This window comes from Sphaerodactylus townsendi, linkage group LG10, assembly GCF_021028975.2.
Source record: "Sphaerodactylus townsendi isolate TG3544 linkage group LG10, MPM_Stown_v2.3, whole genome shotgun sequence".
NCBI classification, from domain to species: domain Eukaryota; kingdom Metazoa; phylum Chordata; class Lepidosauria; order Squamata; family Sphaerodactylidae; genus Sphaerodactylus; species Sphaerodactylus townsendi.
The window spans coordinates 78,565,256-78,585,497 of NC_059434.1; the positions used below are offsets into that span (position 1 = coordinate 78,565,256).

The window sequence follows — 20,242 nt, forward strand, 5'->3', positions numbered from 1 at the left end:
ATCTGGTGAGCCAGATTAGCTTGTGCATTCCAACTCATGCCAGCTGGGGGACCTTGGGCTAGTCACAGTGGTGGGATTCAAATAATTTAACAACTGGTTCTGGGGGTGGGATTCAAATAATTTAACAACTGGTTGTTTACAAGCACCATTTTAACAACTGGTTCTACCAAAGTGGTGCAAACCTGCTGAATCCCAGCACTGGCTAGTCATAGTTCTTTGGAGCTCTCTCAGCCCCACCCACCTCACCGGGTGTTTGTTGTGGGGGAGGGAAGAGAAAGGAGATTGTAAGCCTCTTTCAGTCTCCTTACAGGAGAGAAAGGGGGATATAAATCCAAATTTTTCTTCTCTTCTCCCCAGTGGGGACTTAATACGGTTTACATCATTTTTCCTCTTGTCCGTTTTATCCTTACAACGACCCTGAGAGGTAGGTTCGGCTGAGAAGATGTGACTGGCCCAGGGTCACCCAGTGAACTTCCATGGCACAAGTGGGGATTCGAACTTGGGTTATCCAGACACTAGTCCCAAACTCTTAACTGCTACGTCACACTGGCTCCACACTCGCGTTCTTTGTTGCGATGAGTTTTGCATGCGACTTTGTGCTTGGAATGTGATGCTGAACCACTTGTTGATTCTTTCCTTAGGAGAGACTCACTTACATTGGACCGCAAGAATTCGTGCAGGCGTTTGTGCAGAAGGATCCCCTGGATAACGATAAGGTAAACAGCAGGAATTTATGGGGAAACAAAGCTGGTGGCAGTTTCCATTGACTCACGCCCCTCCAGATGCTATGGACTACAGTTCCCATCATCCCATGCCAGCATCATGCTGGCAGGGGATGATGGGAACTGTAGTCCATAACATCTGGAGGGCCGCGAGTTTAACACCTGTGGGTTAAACTGTTCCAGCTGGGTAGACATGTCGGTCTGCAGGAGAAGATTGGGATTTAGTAGCACCTTAGAGGCTAACAAGAATTTCAGAATATAAACCTGGAGCCTGGAGAAGGCGGGGTTTCAGGAGGGGAGGTCCAATGCCATAGGCCCCTTCCGCACACGCAGAGTAATGCTCTTTCAATCCACTTTCAATGCCCTTTGAAGCTGGATTTTACTGTGTGGAATAGCAAAATCCACTTTCAGACCATTGTGAAAGTGGATTGAAGGTGCATTATTCTGCATGTGCGGAAGGGGCCCCTCCAAAGCAGCCGCGCTCTCCAGGGGAGCTGATTTCTGTAGTCCAGGGATAAGTCAAAGCATAGAGGAACCTTTATTAGGCATTAAAGTTGTAAAAGCAGGAAATATTCCAGCTCCTCCTGAAGGCTGCCAACCCTAGGGGGAACATGGCTACCATGCAGGGGCGTCGCACCCAGGGGACGTGGCAGGGGCGCAGGGCAAACATGTGCCCCAAGAACAGTTCCCCTTCACCACATCTTTGCCACCAGGTGTCATGGGGAAGGCTTATTCCAATCCCAGAGTGAAAGGACCAGGTGACCCACAAATACAGGATGAAGCTGGGGTGCTGTGTGGTTTCCGGGCTGTATGGCCGTGTTCTAGCAGCATTCTCTCCTGACGTTTCGCCTGCATCTGTGGCTGGCATCTTCAGAGGATCTATCCTCTGAAGATGCCAGCCACAGATGCAGGCGAAACGTCAGGAGAGAATGCTGCTAGAACACGGCCATACAGCCTGGAAACCACACAGCACCCCAGTGATTCCAGCCATGAAAGCCTTCGACAATACAGGATGAAGCATTAGCTAGTCAGAGCGGCTGCACCCTCTCTGCTCAAGTTGCCGCTCACGTATTCCTCTATAGAGCACAACTGAGCCTCTCCAAAGGGGCTCTTTTCAGTATTAAGCATTGGCACAGCTGCAGGACGAGAATCTCCGCACAGGCATGCTCTGCCCTCCAGCAACGGGCCCTAGGAAATTTAACACCCAGTCATTTCTTCCTAACTTGGCAGAACTGCTACAGTGATCGGAAGAAGACTCGGAACCTGGAAGCCTACGTGGAATGGTTCAATAGACTGAGCTACTTGGTGGCCACAGAAATATGCATGGTGAGCAATCGGTTTTTCTCTTTCTGCCCTGCTTGAGTAATAAAACATTTCTCTGTATTGGTGTTCGGAATTCTTCTTAGGCTTAAGAGCTGAGCCGTTCTCTATAGGATGCATAATGAAGTGTAGTTGGGTATGGTAAAATTCTAGACTAGAGTGTGGGGGACACACATATATCTTAGTGCTCCCCCATCTAAAGTACCCCTTCCTGTAGGCAACTAGGGGCACATTGTGATGAAAACCGCTCACAGTCGTTCTCTGAAATGTTTGTTTACTCATACAGTTGTGCTTTAAAAAAAATAACATGAGAAAGCATTTTATCCCAAGGGGGAAACCTCTTGCCCATCACACACCACATGTTTGTGGGGAACCTAGTGCTAAATCATTCGCAAATGACCTGATTTTGCATTGTAGTAGTGATATTGTATGCATAAGGCAGACCATTACAGGCCTTTTATAAACAGAGATTACTTTAATTTGTAATAAATACATATGTCTTTTTTGATACTTGGCAGTTTTATATTTAGTGGCTCTTTTAACTATTTCTTGACCTTTTTAGGTACCAGATCCTAGTCTAACCAATATACCGTGCTGGTCCACAGGGCTACAAGTTTTCTGCTGATTTAAATTTTATTGCAACCTGGCCTGAGATTATTGTGAAGGGCAGGAGCTAAATTGAAATAATAATCAATAAAAGACACATCACATCTCATTTGGTTTCTCTGCACTGGGCCGTTGTACACTTATGTCCAGTTTCAGTACGTTGCTGGCAAACCAACAGTGAATCGCACACAATTTCTTCTGCTTGATGTCTTGTTTAAATGTGACCACATATAAGTGGAAAATCTCTACTAGAATCATAGAATCATAGAGTTGGAAGTGACCAACCCAAGGGCCATCAAGTCCAACCCCCTGCAATGCAGGAAGACACAATCAAAGCACTCCTGACAGATGGCCATCCAGCCTCTCTTTAAAAACCTCCAAAGAAGCAAACTCCACCACACTGCGAGGTAGTGCATTCCACTGTCAAACAGCCCTTCTGGTCAGGAAGTTTTTCCTGATGTTTAGGTGGAACCTCTTTTCCTTCACCTTCAACCCATGACTTTTGGTCCTAGTCTCTGGAGCAGCAGAAAGCAAGCTTTCTCCATCCCCAACATGATATCCCTTCAAATATCCAAACATGGCTATCACATCACCTCTTAACCTTCTCTGCACCAAACCAAACATACCCAGCTCCCTAAGGGTCCTTTCCGCACATACAGAATAGTGCACTTTCAATCCATTTCTAATGCACTTTGCAGCTGTGCGGAATAGCAGAATCCACTGGCAAACAATTGTGAAAGTGGACTGAAAATGCATTGTTGTGCATGTGCGGAAGGGGCCTAAGTCTCTCCTCGTAGGGCATGGATTCCAGACCTTTTCCTGGTGTTACCATCAGTGCACTGATTGTCGTCATCCTGGGCTGCAGATCCGTGGCATGCGATCACTGCATACATCGCACGCACAGTGGGAATGAGATGTTGAACCCTTGAACTCGCTTGCCTCAGATTCCCGAACGCACACCTTCCCCTCGGTTTCCAGCAAGAAGCCGAGACAATTATTATTCCTCCTCCCTTTTATCTCTGGCAGCCTGTCAAGAAGAAACACAGAGCGAGGATGATAGAGTTTTTCATCGACGTGGCCCGGGAGTGTTTCAACATTGGCAACTTCAATTCTTTAATGGCCATCATTTGTGAGTATAATAGGCAGGACTACATAGATCCCCCCCCCTTCCAAAGTTATTGGGGCGAAGGATGCTTGGATTGGAAACGAGTCCTGTCAAAATTAGATGTTACAGAAAACAACATGGCTGCCTCCAGAAACACTAGCTGTTCGTCTCCCCTTCTTTTTTTGCCCATCCTCCAGTATGTAAACTGGCTGGGGGGGGGGGGGGGGGCTTCACACAGGTCCCGTCCCCAAAATGAGTCCCCTCAACCCGGGATTTTTGAAAATCCACTAAACAAGTGATCCTATTGCAAAATCCCGGGTTGGAGCCCCTCCTGCATGAACAGCAGGCAGGAGGTGCTTTATTTCCCTCCCAGCAGTGGCGTAGTGGTTAAGAGCAGGTGCACTCTAATCTGGAGAACCAGGTTTGATTCCCCGCTCTGCCACTTGAGCTGTGGAGGCTTATCTGGGGAATTCAGATTAGCCTGGGCACTCCCACACACGCCAGCTGGGTGACCTTGGGCTAGTTCTTCGGAGCTCTCTCAGCCCCACCCACCTCACGGGGTGTTTGTTGTGAGGGGGGAAGGGCAAGGAGATTGTGAGCCCCTTTGAGTCTCCTCCAGGAGAGAAAGGGGGGATATAAATCCAAACTCTTCTTCTTCTTCCACCACGCTGTCTGCAGTCAGGGAGCATTTGCCTGTCATTGCCCTGCCGGTGCAGGGAGGCCCCTCCCCCTTTTTCTTTTTAATTTTGCATGTTGCACATGCGCAGCTACGCAGGTGCAGCCAATCGTATTGTGGGACAGTCGGCATGGCTGCGGAGGTTCATTTCCGCATGCCTGCACAGCTACGCGTGTGTTGCAGAACATTGCAAAAAGAGAGAAGCATCTCCATGCGAAGGCGCAAAAGCAATCCAGATTGTTTGTAGGACTCCAGTTGCTGCCTGCACAGCACGCGTGTGAACGGGAAAAAGGAAAATGGGTTCTTTTTTACTGCAACCCACTATACATTTGCGGTGCAGAATCCACCTCTGTGACTTTGCAGTCTTGAGTTTTCTCCATTCCTGCTCCCCTTGGCTAAGTAGGAGAGCTCACAACTTAGTGATGCGATGCCCCCAGGGACAGAGGAGAAAGACATGCAGCACTGTTGTTTTTACCCGTCTTTCCCCTGGTCCTGTAGAATGCCAGAATACTATAGTGGTGTAGTGGTTAAGATCAGGTGGAGTCTAATCTGGAGAACCGGGTTTGATTCCCCACACCTCCACCTGAGCGGCAGAGGCTTATCTGGTGAACCAGATGTGTTTCCGCCCTCCTACATGTCTGCTGGGTGACCTTGGGCTAGTTACAGTTCTCTCAGAACTCTCTCAGCCCCACCTACGTCACAAGGTGTCTGTTGTGGGGAGACAAAGGGAAAGGAGCTTGTAGGCCACCTTGAGTCTCCTTACAGGAGAGAAAAGTGGGGTATAAATCCAAACTCTTATTTTTCTTCTCTGGTCCATCTCTTACCTGACAACTCCGATGTTGCCAGATGGCATTAATGACTCAATACTTCCTCGTTTCACTTCTATTCACATGCTCTTTTTCTTTATCCTTTCTCCCACCCCTCGCCTCCAAACTAAAAGCGGGAATGAACATGAGTCCTGTCTCTCGATTGAAGAAAACCTGGTCGAAAGTCAAGACAGCCAAGTTTGACATCCTTGAGGTAAATCTAATTGACGTCCTGAAATTTTTGTTTGGCCGACTGCACAGGTGTGGCAGAGAAACACCTTTATTCGGGCCATTCAGTCCAAACCCTTTAAGCAAACATACCTGCCTTCTATAACAATTCCAAGTTGATTTATGTGCCTGTGTGTTACTTCTGCTGAAGTTGGGTGTGTGCGTACTAATAGAATTGCAGCGTGAGTTAGGAGAAATGTTATTAGTCCACAAGGAAACTGTAGTAACCTACTTTTTTCTGCGTGCCAATAATTAAATGGGAGAATTACGGGAGAGGGCTGTTGACACGTCTTTGCATTTCACCGTGTTGATGTTCCAGTCCTGCATTGAAATAATTTCAGTCACTGGAAGTCTGGTTTTTTAAAAAAAACAGTGAAATTGGGTTGCTCTTCTGGCTGATAAACCCTTTGGTTCCTGTCTGAGCGTTTTTCTCAGAACAGTTGGATTCCTGCTCAGCAGCACGCTTTGTCCCTCTGAATTAAATGCTGGACTTCTAAGGAATCGGTAACGAGCCTCCTTGGTATGTGCGGCATGGAGCTTGTTATCTGCATTCCCACCCTTCTCCTTCTCTCTCTCTAGCATCAAATGGATCCTTCCAGCAATTTCTACAATTCTAATCGCACCGAAGCTCTCCTCGGAAGACATTTCAAAGAGAATCCTTGATGTGCTCACAGCAGCAACTCCCTTAGGGAAGGTAGGAGTAAGTAAATAAGCTCTGCTGCAAGACCATAGCCAGAGTGCTTATTAATCCAGAGCAAGAGTCCATCTCCTTACAGCATGCTCAAACAAAACAGAGAGCTTTTTTAGAAATGCATCTCTCCCCCCCCCACCCCGTTCAGCAAGAACTGCTCTTGCCCTTGTGAAATCTGCCATCCAGCATGTGTCAATAAAATCCCAGGGGGATTTAGTATTGATGTTCCTGCTGAGAATGCTGCGCATCGCATCCGCAGCCTAATTTTCCGCCATGTAGTAAGGAGAAGGTTCCATTTTGTAGCCTGTGTACGTTATGCAAGGTCAGATAATTTGCATCTCTTATTTATGCATGATTCTGATTTTGCTGGGGGCTATGGGTTGGATCGAATCAGAAAAAGGTTGGAAGCCGTCCCCTAAGCTGTCCCCTAAGCCGTCCCCTTCAATGGATAACCTCGTTTCTCCGGGGCCGGAATCAGCAAGTGAGGTGCGGGGACCAGGCCTCCCGGAAGTGCCCGCTTCAGTGCGGGCTGAAATACCCCAGAGGCGTTACACTGTCCCAGCCTGTTATTTTAAAACCATCTATATCACGACCCCTTGCTCAGGCTGGTGTACGGAGTTTTGGAGCTGATTTGCCATCCAATGCACGCTGATCGACCAACCAGCATAGCTCCATTCCTGTTGATGGTAGGGAGGAGAGCAGCCGCCGCCCCTGCAAGCTCCTACAGCACTGTTTTGGGAGGCGGTGGCTGGATTCCTAAGATTCGCGACAGAGCAGAGTTAAAGCTGAATCCAAATGCAGAGAACCCAGAGATCCCCTCTGGCTTGGCAGAATTGAGAGAGGGGCCGGGACTTTCAATGCCGCCATACGGTGTGGGAGGAAGGTCATATGTGGCGCCGACCCCCTCCAAAATCCCACCCAACCTGGGGAGTCCCACCTGGATTTGTCTCTTTCAATGGAGACCCAGAGTGAGCCCATTACTTTAACCCAGACTGCTTTTCCATCGTCCGCCATAGAGCCAGTGGCTGGCTCCCTTCCTCTCCCGAAACGGGACTTAGCCTCAGTGATCCATTACAGCAGCGGTCATCTCCAGATTTGGTTGGAACTATTATGCTTCAGCTCCTTGCAGGCGCTTCCCCTTAAGCGTTTTGATCCGAGGAGATTACAGAAACTGGTCCAGCATGCAGCGAGCATGATGCCTGCTTTGAGCCAAGAGTACGCGCCACCTACGGGAACACATCCAGCCTATACTCAACGTCCAAAGCTGTACACTGGCTTCCAGTGGAGTTCCGGATCATCTTCATTAATTATTAGAATTGTTGACCTTTACAAGGGCAAATTCCTCCCCATGGCCTGGGGGACCCATGCGTATCTTGAGGACCGCGCATCCACCCCATATGTCCCATGTGCATGGCCTCTCCGGTCAGTGGGAGGCCAGAAATCTACTGGTGGTCCCCTGCAGGCCCTGCGGTGATACTGACTGGCTGGCCTCCCACCCACGGGGCCAGGAGCGCTTCACGGCCCTGGCCCCAGGCATCCCTCAGTGGAATGAGACGACTCTCCCCTCCAAGCCTGTCCGGACGCCTTCCATGGGGACCTTACAGGGAGTTCCGCAAGGCCTGTAGAATGAGGGAAAGACTGTTCCGCATGAGGGCCTAGCCTGGAGAGATCCAACCTCTAATTGCTTGCCCCCCCTCTCTTGGCCCCACGACATCCTTAGGAGCATACCCTGTCATAACTAGGGACTACCATGCCACTTGCCTCCCCTGTTCTGAGGGGGGAGGTTTTGTTATTGGAATGTTTGGACGCCATTTTAACCCACTGAGCTTTTTATATAAATTAGGGAACTACAGGCCTATGCCATAGAATTTTTTATAAGCTGCTCTTAAATTTGTCATAGCTTGTTTTTATATTGTGTCACTTATATCATTGTACCTTACCGCCCAGAGGCCGCTTCCAGGGGGATGAAGTAGAATATAAAAGATCAATAAAATAAAATAAAAATAAAAAAAAATAAGACCACTGAAAAAGCAGTGTTGGGCATCATGGGATCTCCATGGCCAAAACTTTGTGAGACAAGAGCTGTAGGAAGAAAGCAAGTCAACCAAGATTAATTGTTTGACAAAGATAGATTAATTGGATTCCGCTTTTTCGGGGTATTAATAGTCTGCCCTGACCACAGGACATCTTTTAGCAATCCTGATTTTAGCAGGCAGTGCTCACTTGCTTTCAAGCCTGTCTTTGCACCAAGTGGACTAGAAGCATAGCTTTAAAAATTACTAGTGGAGATTCTCCGCCAGTTCTCCCCCTCCCCCCACACCTACTATCGTACTCCTGGTTTCCTGCATTGCAAGCAATAATAACTTACACATAACCCTACTTAGAATATGGTGGCTGGGTGCAAACACATTTATACTAGAACAGGGGTCTGCAATCTGCGGCTCTCCAGATGTTCATGGACTACAGATCCCATCAGCCCCTACCAGCATGGCCAATTGGCCATGCTGGCAGGGGCTGATGGGAATTGTAGTCCTTGAACATCTGGAGAGCCGCAGGTTGCAGACCCCTGTACTAGAACACCCAACATATGGAATTAACTTGTCATGCAGAAATAGGAAATGTGGGAAAAAATCCAACCCAGTGGAATAGTGGTTAGTGTCAGATTAGGATCAGGGAATCGTGGGTTCAAATTCCGCTGCTCCTGCCACTTCCAAGTTGGTCCACCGTCAGTGAATGCCTCTCAGCCCTTCGACCAGGTAGTTGCGCAAAGGTAAGGCAAAGGCGCGCGGCTGGGGCAGCAAGGGCAGCGTGTGAGGATAAAAGAAGTGTAAAAGAAAGGAAAGGATCAATTTGCAAAAGCTGAGGCTCCAGAGCCCCATAGTGAGAGAAGAACCAGATATATTTGGATAAATCAAATGGAAGTGCCTTCAAACAGTTGGTCATCAGGCCTAGGTATGGAACAATCTGGCGATCTCTTACAGTTCTTGACACGTTGTACCCAGGGCTCTGAAATTTTTTTAGGTGGTTTCATGATCAAGGCTTCAGACCTGGGCCGCATTTCTATATTCGCTGGTTTTTCTCTGACAATGGGGTGAGAGCATGGTGGAGTGGATTGGAGAGCAGAGTGCACTCCTAAATCATGAGGGAACGAGGAGTTTGCTTCACTAGTGTTGTCCATTTCTGAGGCACTGTAGAAGGGCTTATCTAATGGTGAATCTCAGGGATCAGCCTCTGCACTCCAACTACCACTGTCAAACAGGAGTGAGGCCAGTGGGTGACTCACAGTTCTTCGGAGCTCTCTATGAGCTCCCCACCCCCCTCATAGGGTGTTTGTTGGGGGTGGGGGGTGGGGAGGAGATTGTAAACCCCTTTGAGTCTCCTTACAGGAGTCTCCTTATAAAGCCAAACTCTTCCTGTTCTTCAAGTCACAGCCAAAAGAGTCTCTGCTCCAACGTCGCAGCCTTCTTTTCTCCTTCCTTGCTATAATTCAGAATAATAGAGCCAGAGTCCCAATTATGTCTTCCTTTACCAAGCCATCTTATTCCATGCAGGTGCTCCGATAGAAATCCTGTTTTTTTTTCCCCTGTTCCCTTTCCTGTTCTACATTTATGCTGTTTCACAAAGAATCCATTTCCAGGGGGGGCTTTTGATGCCTTAAAAGCTGCCTGAAAGAAAAGAGGAGGAAAAAAAATTGAGCCAAATGTAAAGAGCGAGAAGCTTTTTGGATGAAAAGTGTAAAGATGAAAACAGATAGAGCACAGTTTGCTCCTTGGCCAAAGTATCCTGAAATACCTGCAGCCTATATAGTATTTTTTAGAGAAGATGTCTATCCTGGGGGTTCAGCTACTCCCCACCCCCTCCAGGAAACAGATCTTTATTTTAAGAGTTTTTCTGAGCTACTTTTCTTGATCTGGACTGTTATCTTGCCCAGCGAGCCGCTTAAGGAAAGAGGATTAAAGGAAGAGGGATCTTTAGAACCTGGATTTGGAGATTCTCCTAAAGGGAAATCTAGGAAGAGTTTATCAGAATAGATAAATCGTGGAGCCAAATAGAGCATAACTTTTCTTTATACTTCGAAATGCTGGATCGCAGGAGATTGAATCCCACAGATCCATTCTTTCTATTTATTGGCTTCATTTTGTACCCCATTTTTCTTCCCAGTGGAGCCCCAAAATGGCTTACAACGTATTTCCCACTCCCATTTTATCTATCCTCACAACAACCCTGCGTAGTAGGTTAGCATAAGTGTGTGAGACCGGGTGAAGAGCACCCAGGAGGCTTCCATGACAACCTGGGGATGTGAATCTGAGTCTCCCAGATCCTGGCCTGTTGCTCTAACCACTACACTATAATGGTGTCTCCACTAACAGTGCTCACAGGGGTCTCCAAATAATGACATATCTTTATGGACTATGATTCCTATCAGCCCCCGCCAGTATGGCCAGTTGACAGAGCTGATGGGGATTGTAGTCCTTGACGTCTGGAGGGCCATAATTTGGAGACCCCCTCCTCCAGCACAAGGAGAGTCTGTGAGCAGAAGGCTCTGTGTCCTGGGGGAAAGCACCACCGTTAGGAGAAGAGAACTGTAGTGCAGTGGAAGGTTTCTATTTCTATCTATTGGCTGTCCCAGCCTGGCACTTTAATTGATAATGATTGTGAGAGACACTGTTGTCCCTATTGCTAGCTATTGCAAGTGGATTTCTATTTAGGCATCGCGACCCTACTCTTTGCTCCAGGCAAAAGAGGGAACCTTTCTCCAGCCCAAGGAGGCTTCTTCCAACTAAAGTGGCTTTTCCACCAGCAGAAGGCTCATTCAACCGATTAGGCGGAAGGCTTCCAGCTCTGCTCAGCAAAGCGGTCGGATGCTGCCTCTTGTTTTGGTCAAATGGGGTTTTGTCGAGAGGGCAAAACCTGCCAAGGCTGTTTATCAGAAATCATGATGGATTCATGAACAGTGAAGGTGTCTTCTGTTCCATTCTCCGGAAAATATGGTTTCTTGGTACCATGTAGTTTGAAGTGTCTCAGGATCGCCTAGTCCAGCCCAATCTTGTCAGATCTGCTGGGAAGCTAAGCAGAGTCCGCCCCGGTTAGTACTTGGATGGGAGACCACCAAGAAACTCCAGAGTTGCAACAGCAGAAGCAAACAATGGCAAACCACCTCTGAATGTCTCATTGCCCTGAAACCCCATGAAGGGTTGCCATGAAGCAGCTGCTACTTAATGGCACATTAGAAACAGGATTTTTACCATGCTGTTGCCCACTGTTTGACGTGGCCTCCCATTCTTGGTTTTTATCTCCCTCTTTTAGATCGTGATCCCTTTCTTCAGCCTGCTAATCAAGGACATTTACTTCCTCAACGAAGGCTGCGCCAACCGTCTTCCCAATGGCCATGTCAACTTCGAGGTAAACAGAGCATGCTCGGAATGTCCTGGTGTTTAAATGTCAGACTCTTTAATTATCCGAGGGAGCTGCACGCTTCACCTGTGGGTTATTTCCACAGTGCTTTAATGGTGAACAAAGTTGGGCCTTGGTGGTAGCTTAAGGCCTGTGGGATCCTGTTGACAAAGGAAGTCAGTATGATTAGGTTTCAGTCTTTGGGGAAGGACATTACCCCTGAGTGCGCCCTCTCGCCCTCTTTCTTGCTAATGGACAGTAGTACACAGTTGAGCAGAGTACCGTTTCTTTCAGCAGTGAGCAACTGGTACCCCACACTTACTTACTTACTTACTTACTTACTTACTTACTTACTTACTTACTTACTTACTTACTTACTTACTTACTTACTAACCTACTTTATTTATTTATTTATTTATTTTTGTATTTATAAACCGCCCTCCCCCGAAGGGCTCAGGGCGGTGAACAAACAATAGATAGAGCACAGTAAAATCAGCAATACCAAATATAAATAAACATTAAATGATGGCTCTATATTGTTAAAACCAACCCCATTAAAATGTAGCGTCCCAACATCAAATATACTTTGTTGTAAGCCACCTTGATCTCCTTACACAAAATAAAGGCAGGGTATAAATCCAAACTTTTCTTTATGGTATTTTGTTTGTAGACATAAAACTCCTCCCCTGATATCCCTTAGGGGATGCTTGAAAAAGGCCAACACGTCCTTTAAAATATCTTGTCGAAGGCTTTCACAGCCGGATTCAACTGGTTGTTGTGGGTTTTCTGGGCTGTGTGGCCGAGGTCTGGTGGATCTTGTTCCTAATGTTTCGCCTGCATCTGTGGCTGGCATCTTCAGGTGTATCACAGAGGGAAGTCTGTTACACATTGTGTCCAGTGTGTAACTGTCTGTCTGTCTATATGTCTCTGTCTCTCTCTCTCTCTCTCTCTCTCTCTATCATCATCATCATCGATATAGATATAAAATACAATTATATAGATACATCTATATCATATATCTATATCATATATCTATATCTATATATATAAAGGGTGCAAGCCAAAGAAATTCACACAGTTGCTAGCCCCCCCCCTCTCTCTGTCTCTCTCTGTCTCTCTCTGTCTCTCCCTCTCTCTCTTTCTCTCTCTCTTTCTCTCCCTCTCTCTCTCTCTCTCTCTCTATCTATCTATCTGTCTATCTGTCTGTCTGTCTGTCTGTCTGTCTGTCTGTCTGTCTGTCTGTCTGTCTATCTATCTATCTATCATTGATATAGATATACAATATATCCATCATATATCTATATCTATATATATAAAGAGATGGTCCCACACAGTTGCTAGCCTGATGCTGCTACTCCATCCTTGGCTAGAATTAAATACTCATTGCATTTTTTCTGTAGCGTATTTACCAGAACTGAATCATTTTATCTTTCGCTAGTTTCATTTAGAGCACTTACCTACCACCTCTCCAGGGACCTGCTGGAGGCAGCTCATAAAGTGGAACGATACAGTAAAACCCGTAACACCAGCAGCATAAAACAGCACTCCGTAATGACAAATGATAACCATAAAACAGTCCTCAAGCTAGAGGTGGGACATAGCTACAAAGGAAATAGAACCCCTCAGTTAAAGGCCTGCATGAAATAAATGTTTTGGCCTGGTGCTCCAAGGAAAGCTTAAATTATGGAAAGCGAGAACGGGCCTGGATGGTCAGGAATTTTGGGGACTCTGGTTTCGAATTCACACTGTGAATTGTTTCACTTGCAATCAGGCTGGGTTGTGTGTGTTTTGTTTTTGTTTTGCTTATGTGCTTCTGTTGTCCACCTTGTGTTCCAGAAATTTTGGGAACTGGCTAAACAAGTGAGTGAATTCATGACATGGAAGCAAGTGGAGTGCCCTTTTGAGAGAGACCGGAAAATCCTTCAATACCTGCTCACCGTTCCAGTCTTCAGTGAAGATGGTGAGAGCTCTTGTCTGTTTTCATTGCCATTGATTTCAAAAAATAAAAATTGGACCCTTTGTTTGGCTGTTGGTACTTAGAGTAAAAACAGGCGTAATGTTTTGGAGTTGTGGGGCTGGCTTGCCCAGTGGATTTCCTGCAATCAGGACAAGCATAACTATTTCTTTTCAGGGTTAAAAATGGCGGTGGGGTGGGGGAGACGCACAAAGCTCTGTGGGTTGACAGAGAAAGCCAGGGATGAGCAGCACTGATTGGTTAGTTCCCATTATGTCACCAAGATATCTTCCTCGCTTTTAAAATATGGAACATACATGTATATATGGCACTTAATAATAAATAAAAAGCCAGCCCATTGGCTGAACCACAAAGAGAGAGAGAGAGAGAAAACCTGATGACTGGTTCAGTATTTTGTCTTGATTGAATGTTTGGCTTGGATTATAAAGTGGAAAGCAATCCTGGCTCCAGTTGCAAGAAAAGAACCCTTTGCAAGTCCTCTTTAAACGTTTACATCTATCCCAAGATGTTTTAAGTTGTTAAAAATGGGTAAGAGAGTTCTCCACCCACCTACATGAGCCCCCCCCCCCCCCCCCCGCTGATTGTATTCAGAACTGTTGCAAAAGACCTTTACAAAAATGCTGCCAGGGAAAGGTGATGCGAAATGTCTCCGAGGAGCAGATTGGGAAATGCCTGCTAACAGATGGGTGTTTTGTTTCCTCCGATGGCAGCCCTGTACTTGGCTTCCTACGAGAGCGAAGGGCCCGAGAATCACATTGAGAAGGACAGATGGAAGACTCTGAGGTCAGTGTCAAAGGGCATCGCCGTCAATAAATCAGCAGACAGCAAAGCCTCCGTGGCATCAGACATCTTTGAATGCCAAATGTTCTGTAGATGTAGCGTGCCTCAACAGATGAACACAGTGTGAACTTTAAAAGGGCGGCACTTAATTTTTGGTCTTTTGGGAAGAATTAAGGCAAGCTGTTCCTTCTCGCTCCATCCTCCCACAAGTGTGTTTGGAACTAGTCTTCTAGGAAACCCCCCCGTCTTTCTTTCTTTCTTTCTTTCTTTCTTTCTTTCTTTCTTTCTTTCTTTCTTTCTTTCTTTCTTTCTTTCTTTCTTTCTTTCTTTCTTTCTTTCTTTCTTTCTTTCTTTCTTTCTTCCCTCCTTCCTTCCTTCCTTCCTTCCTTCCTTCCTTCCTTGCTTGCTTGCTTGCTTGCTTGCTTGCTTGCTTGCTTCCTTCCTTCCTTCCTTCCTTCCTTCCTTCCTTCCTTGCTTGCTTCCTTCCTTCCTTCCTTCCTTCCTTCCTTCCTTCCTTCCTTCCTTCCTTCCTTCCTTCCTTCCTTCCTTCCTTCCTTCCTTCCTGTATGTTTCCCAAGTCCCAGCTTGATGCTTCAGTCGACGGAGTATATCACTGAATGCTTTTGATCCCTATTTTGTAGCCTTTGTATGGCTGACAAACAGAAAAATGGATCAATACGCCAGTGCTTATTTTTTTAATAATCCTTTCCTTTTTTTTACTTTACTTATGGAGTACAAACAAAAAAATCACAAAACATGCCATGGCTTTAATCAAAGCATCAGACCCCATAGTTCTTTAATACAGGGATCAAAGAGAATAAAAAATAAAGCCAACTTGACATTTGGTACCAAAAAAGAAAGAAAGGCCACGAATATTGAGCGTTTAGCCAAATGTTTGCTGGAACCAGTTGCTTGCATAATGTTTGGAATCTGATGAATGAAAGTCTTTTCATTCCTCATGTGAGAACGTAATCCAAAGCTTTTCACTGCCGAAAGGGTTATGGAAGCCAAATGTACCTGCCAATCAGAGGGCAGCTTTGACCAAAGATGAAAGTCCAACAAATTGGCAGGCAAGTCTTTATAGGGAGAGACAGTCCTTCGGGTGCATGGATCCTTCTTAAAGTGCTTTAAACACCATATTTACAATAGCAGCTTTACATGGAAACACTTCTCACCATGGGACAAAAAAAGCGAGCTGTAGAATTCTATACATGCTGACATTTCTGTTGCCTTCAAGGGGCAGCCCCACATGAAGTGTGCTGCAGTAGTCCAGTCTGAAGGTTCAGAAGTATGAATCAGTGTAGTTGAGTCAGCAGAGTCTGGAAGGAGACAAATGAGCTCTTCCAGATTGTGGCTACATCTATCATGACTCAAGGCCTCTGTCTTGCAAGCCCATACAACTTTGTTTGATAAGCAACTTAACAGTGACTTAGATGAAAGGGTGGAGGGAATAATAACACAGTCACAAGCTAAACTTGAGTTCTTAGTGTGGCTGTCAGTTCAATCTGAAGAGTGCAATCATTAAAACATCATAATAAATCTCCAAGTCATTACAATAGTTCAACTCAAATGAATATAGAGTACTGTGTCCACTTCTTAGCATCATATTTCAAGAAATATTAGGTAGACTGTTCAGGATAAAGATGATGGGAAATTTGTGGATTCACCTGCCATTTCCTAGACCATCTTTGTTCTAGAATGCTCTACTTAGGTCCTGGTGCCTACCTAGTTCTGTCCCCAAAGCTCTATGACCCAAGCGGAGCATTCTAGAATAAAGACAGTCTAGGAAATGGTGGATGAATTCACAAACCTGTTGTCATCCTTTATCCTGAACATGGTATAGAACAGGTGTGGCACACAGCAGGCAAAAACTTGTCCTCTGCTGCTCCAGAGGAGAAGGCTAGATCTAATGGCCATTCTTGGTGGAACGTGAAGAGAAACTTTTTAACCCTGAGACTAGATTGATGATGGAAGCAGTTAACCCAATAGGTAGGCTGGCTATGTCTTGCTGGAGGTCTTCCAAACAGAGGCTGGACAACCCTCTGCCGGGAAGGGACTTGTTTGGCTTGCCTGTCCTGAGGAGGGGGCTCAACTAGATGGCTGTAGGATCATAAGCATAAGCATAAGCGTTTTGTTGTCATTGTGCACGCACAACGAAATTTACAGCAGCATTCCTCGATGCACACAATTTCAGACTCATACCCCATCCTCACTTTCCCCTTCCTCCACCCATCCCTACACAGCCCCGAAACACATCAACACGAAGCCGCGGAGTTTAGCATAGCCACAGCTCTAGAGTAGAAGCTGTCTCTAAGCCTCTTTGTCCTAGTTTTGATGGACCTGTATCGTCTGCCGGATGGTAACAGTTCAAAAAGAGAGTGTGCTGGATGAGATGGGTCTCTCAGAATATTTTGGGCTTTCTTTAGGCTTCGGGAATTATAGAGTTCTTCCAAGGAAGGGAGAGGGCAGCCGATAATCCTCTGTGCAGTAGTGATCACCCTTTGGAGCGCCTTCCTATCTGCCACTGTGCAACTGGAGAACCATACACAGATGCAGTAGGTTAAGACACTCTCTATAGCACAGTGGTAAAAGGACACCAGGAGTTTTCCATCCAGTTGTTGTTTCCTCAGATAGTACTGTCTTTGCTGGGCCTTCTTATCATGTGACTTCCAACTTATTCTTTGACCATTGGGGGAAGGTTGTGTGTGTCTTGTGCCATCATGTCCTTCCGCACATGCCCCAAATGAGATTGTGTGAAACCATTTCCAGCATCTTAACGAACGTTCCCCTCTCCCTTCTCTTTTCAGGTCAACCCTTCTGGGAAGGGTTTAACTCATGACTGGCTTTTGGCTCCCGCTGCTGCTGTTACAGGGATTATTACGAAGGACGATTATAAACGTCCCTTATTTATTTCCCTCCCTCTCCCTTCTTTGAAAGCGAGCGACTTTGTCAGTTATGAAGACTGCGCAGCTGGGTTGGACACGTCAAGAGGAACAAAGAGACCGGCTTCTCAAACCTGACAGAACACCAGATTTCGCAAGGGTTTTTTTTTTGGTTATGACTGATGGATCAAAGACGGCAACAGGGAGACCCTTTTGAAGATCTGACTTGCCCTTTTTTTCTGAGCCCTTTCGAAACACCTGGATGAATTTCCCTGCCCTTGCCTCGTTTCGCTTTTGATGTCTTACAGCCTGTTGCGACTTGCATTTCCCAGTTCAAACGCTGGATTCTTTAATGAAATTTCACTTCTGTGCTTCGAACTCCTAAACTCTGTCCTGTGTCCTGCGAGAAACACAAAGGAAAAATCCTTTGCTGAACCAATCTAGAAACTTTACTTTCCCTCTTCAGAAAAAAAAGGCTCGTAACTGATTGAAACGGACTTCTGAGATTTTTTTTCCTCATCTATTTATCGTGGAAAGGGGATTAATTATTATTATTACGATATTCTTTTGGAAACTTTTTTTGTTATTGTTGTTTTGGTTGGAGTGAGCTGCTGGTTGGCAAACTCATCTTGTCTGTTATTTAAAAACGTCAAAGGAAAAGCAGACACTTGAAAGAAACATAACAAACTGTAGCTAGATTTGTGTAGAAAAGTACCCCCCTCCTTTCAGAGAATTTGTTTATTTTAGGGTATGTCTGTACTGCAGACTTATTCTGGTATGAAATCAGTTTAACTTACAGGCTTGCTTTTAAAAAAAACTTTAGAACTGTTGTGCAAAAACAGAGATCACTGTGGACACCATGATGCCCACTTGTCACGTTTCCTGGCCGCTGCCCTGTGTCTTTTAAAAGTAGGTTGAGCCAGGTGGGGTTTTGCCCAGCAAGGTTTCTGAATGGCTGTGTAGATTGTTAAAAACATTGCTTCAACAGCAGCTGCCACTATAGCACAAGGATCTTCACTGTGTGGCTGAAGGGAAGCTGTGGCAGCCATTTTTGTGGTTGGCGCCACCTCTTTTGGCAGCCATTTTGTACCGGCTCCCACCGTGCTGTGTCAGAATTCCAAAGGTGTCCACAGGCTCAAAATGGTTGGAGACCACTGTGCTAAAACATTAAGGAGACACCTAGCTAGGCTTGCAGGACTCTGCGAACTGTAGTTACATGGGGAAAACTAGGTGTCTTCCTAATTCCCCACCACAACTAGAGTTCCCGGACCCTCTTTTGTGAGGAGCGACAGCCATTAAAAAACTTTGAAATGGGTGTATGGACATGACCCCAAATGTCCTTACTTCTCCGTATCTTTCCCCCCCTCTCCTCTCTCTTGGCATCATAGGCTGAGCAATTTGACTTCTTTCTCGACTTGAGAAAACACAGCTCAGATATAAATTCTGTTCTAGTTCAAAACTATGTTTGGAGGTAGTGGCTGCAGCGTACCTGGTTCCCGAAAGTTCACCGAAACACGTGAAGCGTTTGAGATTACCCAGGGTTCCTCTCCCACGGCAGCCAGGAATCAGAACAACTTCCCTCCTTCCTTCCATCTGTGTCTTGCTTCATTGGTTTATGAGTATTGTTTTCACTATGGAAAGAAGTCACTCAGTTACACATCTTCTGAAATTTGTAGTAGCTCTGAATGCTTAGCCCCTACTGTATTGTATGAAATTTGAGCAAATTAAAGAGCCCCTCTAGCCACCGTGGACAGGCCATGCTCTAAGCAATGGGGCATGCATGTAATAGGTGTGACTGTTCAAAACGGGGAAAAAATAAAATATGCCCATCTTTTTGGCCTTTATCCCTGTGGGTTTGAAAAGAAACTTGTGTTTGTTTGTTTTTAAAAAGGCTTTGCGTGAAGCTGCTTAATTTTCCCTCCTTATCACTGGGCCTCTGTCTGAGGGAGTGAGATAGGTCCTTAGCCTCAGAATCGATCTCAGTTTCTCAGTGGGTACAGTCTCCAAGGGCCCCACCGTAACTACTTGACTTTCACCAATCACCATTCTTGGTGCCATACAAAAACGTCTTCCTACAAGCTTTCTTCCTACAAATACTGTCTCCAGCATTATAAAATGGCGGGTCACAGGAGAGATAAAAATTAGCAAGATATTTTTTTAAAAAATGACTTCAGGGGCTGGTGGTATTGCTAGAGCTGGTTTCTATTTAGGCCTCATAATAAGAAACACTCTAAGAAACTCTGCTTCTCTGCCATTTTAGTCTTGAACCTCCAAGAAAACTTAATTAGTCTGGTGGAGAATTTGTACGGAAATCTGAAGTGGCAACACCAAGTATCTTTTATTTACTGTCTCCAGAAATTTCACTGGATAGGAAATTAGCCTTCTGTGAGGTTCTGCCCTCATCTGTGTTCTTTTGTAAACCAGACCTTTAGTGAGTTAGAGGCAGAGGTGGGATCCAGCAGGTTCTCACAGGTTCCCGAGAGTAGGTTACTAATTATTTGTGTGTGTCGAGAGGGGGTTACTAATTGGTAATTTTGCCACGTGATTTTTGCCTTAGTTACGCCCCTCCTCTCAGCAATAGCGCACAGAACTTGAAGCAGTCTAGCAGGAGGTGCACCGGCGTATGCAGCAGCCTGCTTCAGGTGTGCATTCGCTTCCCCCCCAAGGACTCATGAAGCGGTTGGCGTTCCCGTTGCCACAGTCCAGCCCAGGAATGCCCGGCCACGCCCCTGGAATGCCCGCCCCTGGAATGCCCGGCCACGCCCCTGGAATGCCCTGCCCAGCCCCATTGGCGCTATGCCACTGTTTGAATCCCACCACCATGGGAACCTGTTACTAAAATTTTTGGATCCCACCACTGGTTGGAGAAATAAACCTGTCAGTTGAGGTGGAACTTCCGCAAGGTTTCTCCCTCTTGTGAAAATCTGGCCACCACTTATGGGGGTCTGGGGCCAGCTCAAACAAAATGGCAGCCAAACTCTTGGGACAGGAAGTAATCTCCAGAATGCTGGCCTGCCATGGATGTCTTGTAGGGCTTCATGTACATTTTGGAGATTA

General features: G+C 46.0%; 1 protein-coding gene across 1 annotated transcript in view; it reads left to right on the top strand.

Moving 5' to 3' along the window:
- Window positions 1–19,051, top strand: part of RASGEF1B (RasGEF domain family member 1B) — a 46,494-nt gene extending 27,443 nt beyond the window's left edge. Inside the window, exons 6-17 of the mRNA XM_048508760.1 lie at window positions 642–716; window positions 1,953–2,048; window positions 3,675–3,777; window positions 5,370–5,449; window positions 6,043–6,099; window positions 7,582–7,771; window positions 8,870–8,924; window positions 9,176–9,245; window positions 11,462–11,557; window positions 13,385–13,508; window positions 14,234–14,306; window positions 17,111–19,051. Coding sequence (XP_048364717.1) covers window positions 642–716; window positions 1,953–2,048; window positions 3,675–3,777; window positions 5,370–5,449; window positions 6,043–6,099; window positions 7,582–7,771; window positions 8,870–8,924; window positions 9,176–9,245; window positions 11,462–11,557; window positions 13,385–13,508; window positions 14,234–14,306; window positions 17,111–17,135 — 1,044 coding nt within the window. The 3' untranslated portion in view covers window positions 17,136–19,051. The remainder of the gene's footprint in view (window positions 1–641; window positions 717–1,952; window positions 2,049–3,674; window positions 3,778–5,369; window positions 5,450–6,042; window positions 6,100–7,581; window positions 7,772–8,869; window positions 8,925–9,175; window positions 9,246–11,461; window positions 11,558–13,384; window positions 13,509–14,233; window positions 14,307–17,110) is intronic.
- Window positions 19,052–20,242: the final 1,191 nt, after the last annotated feature.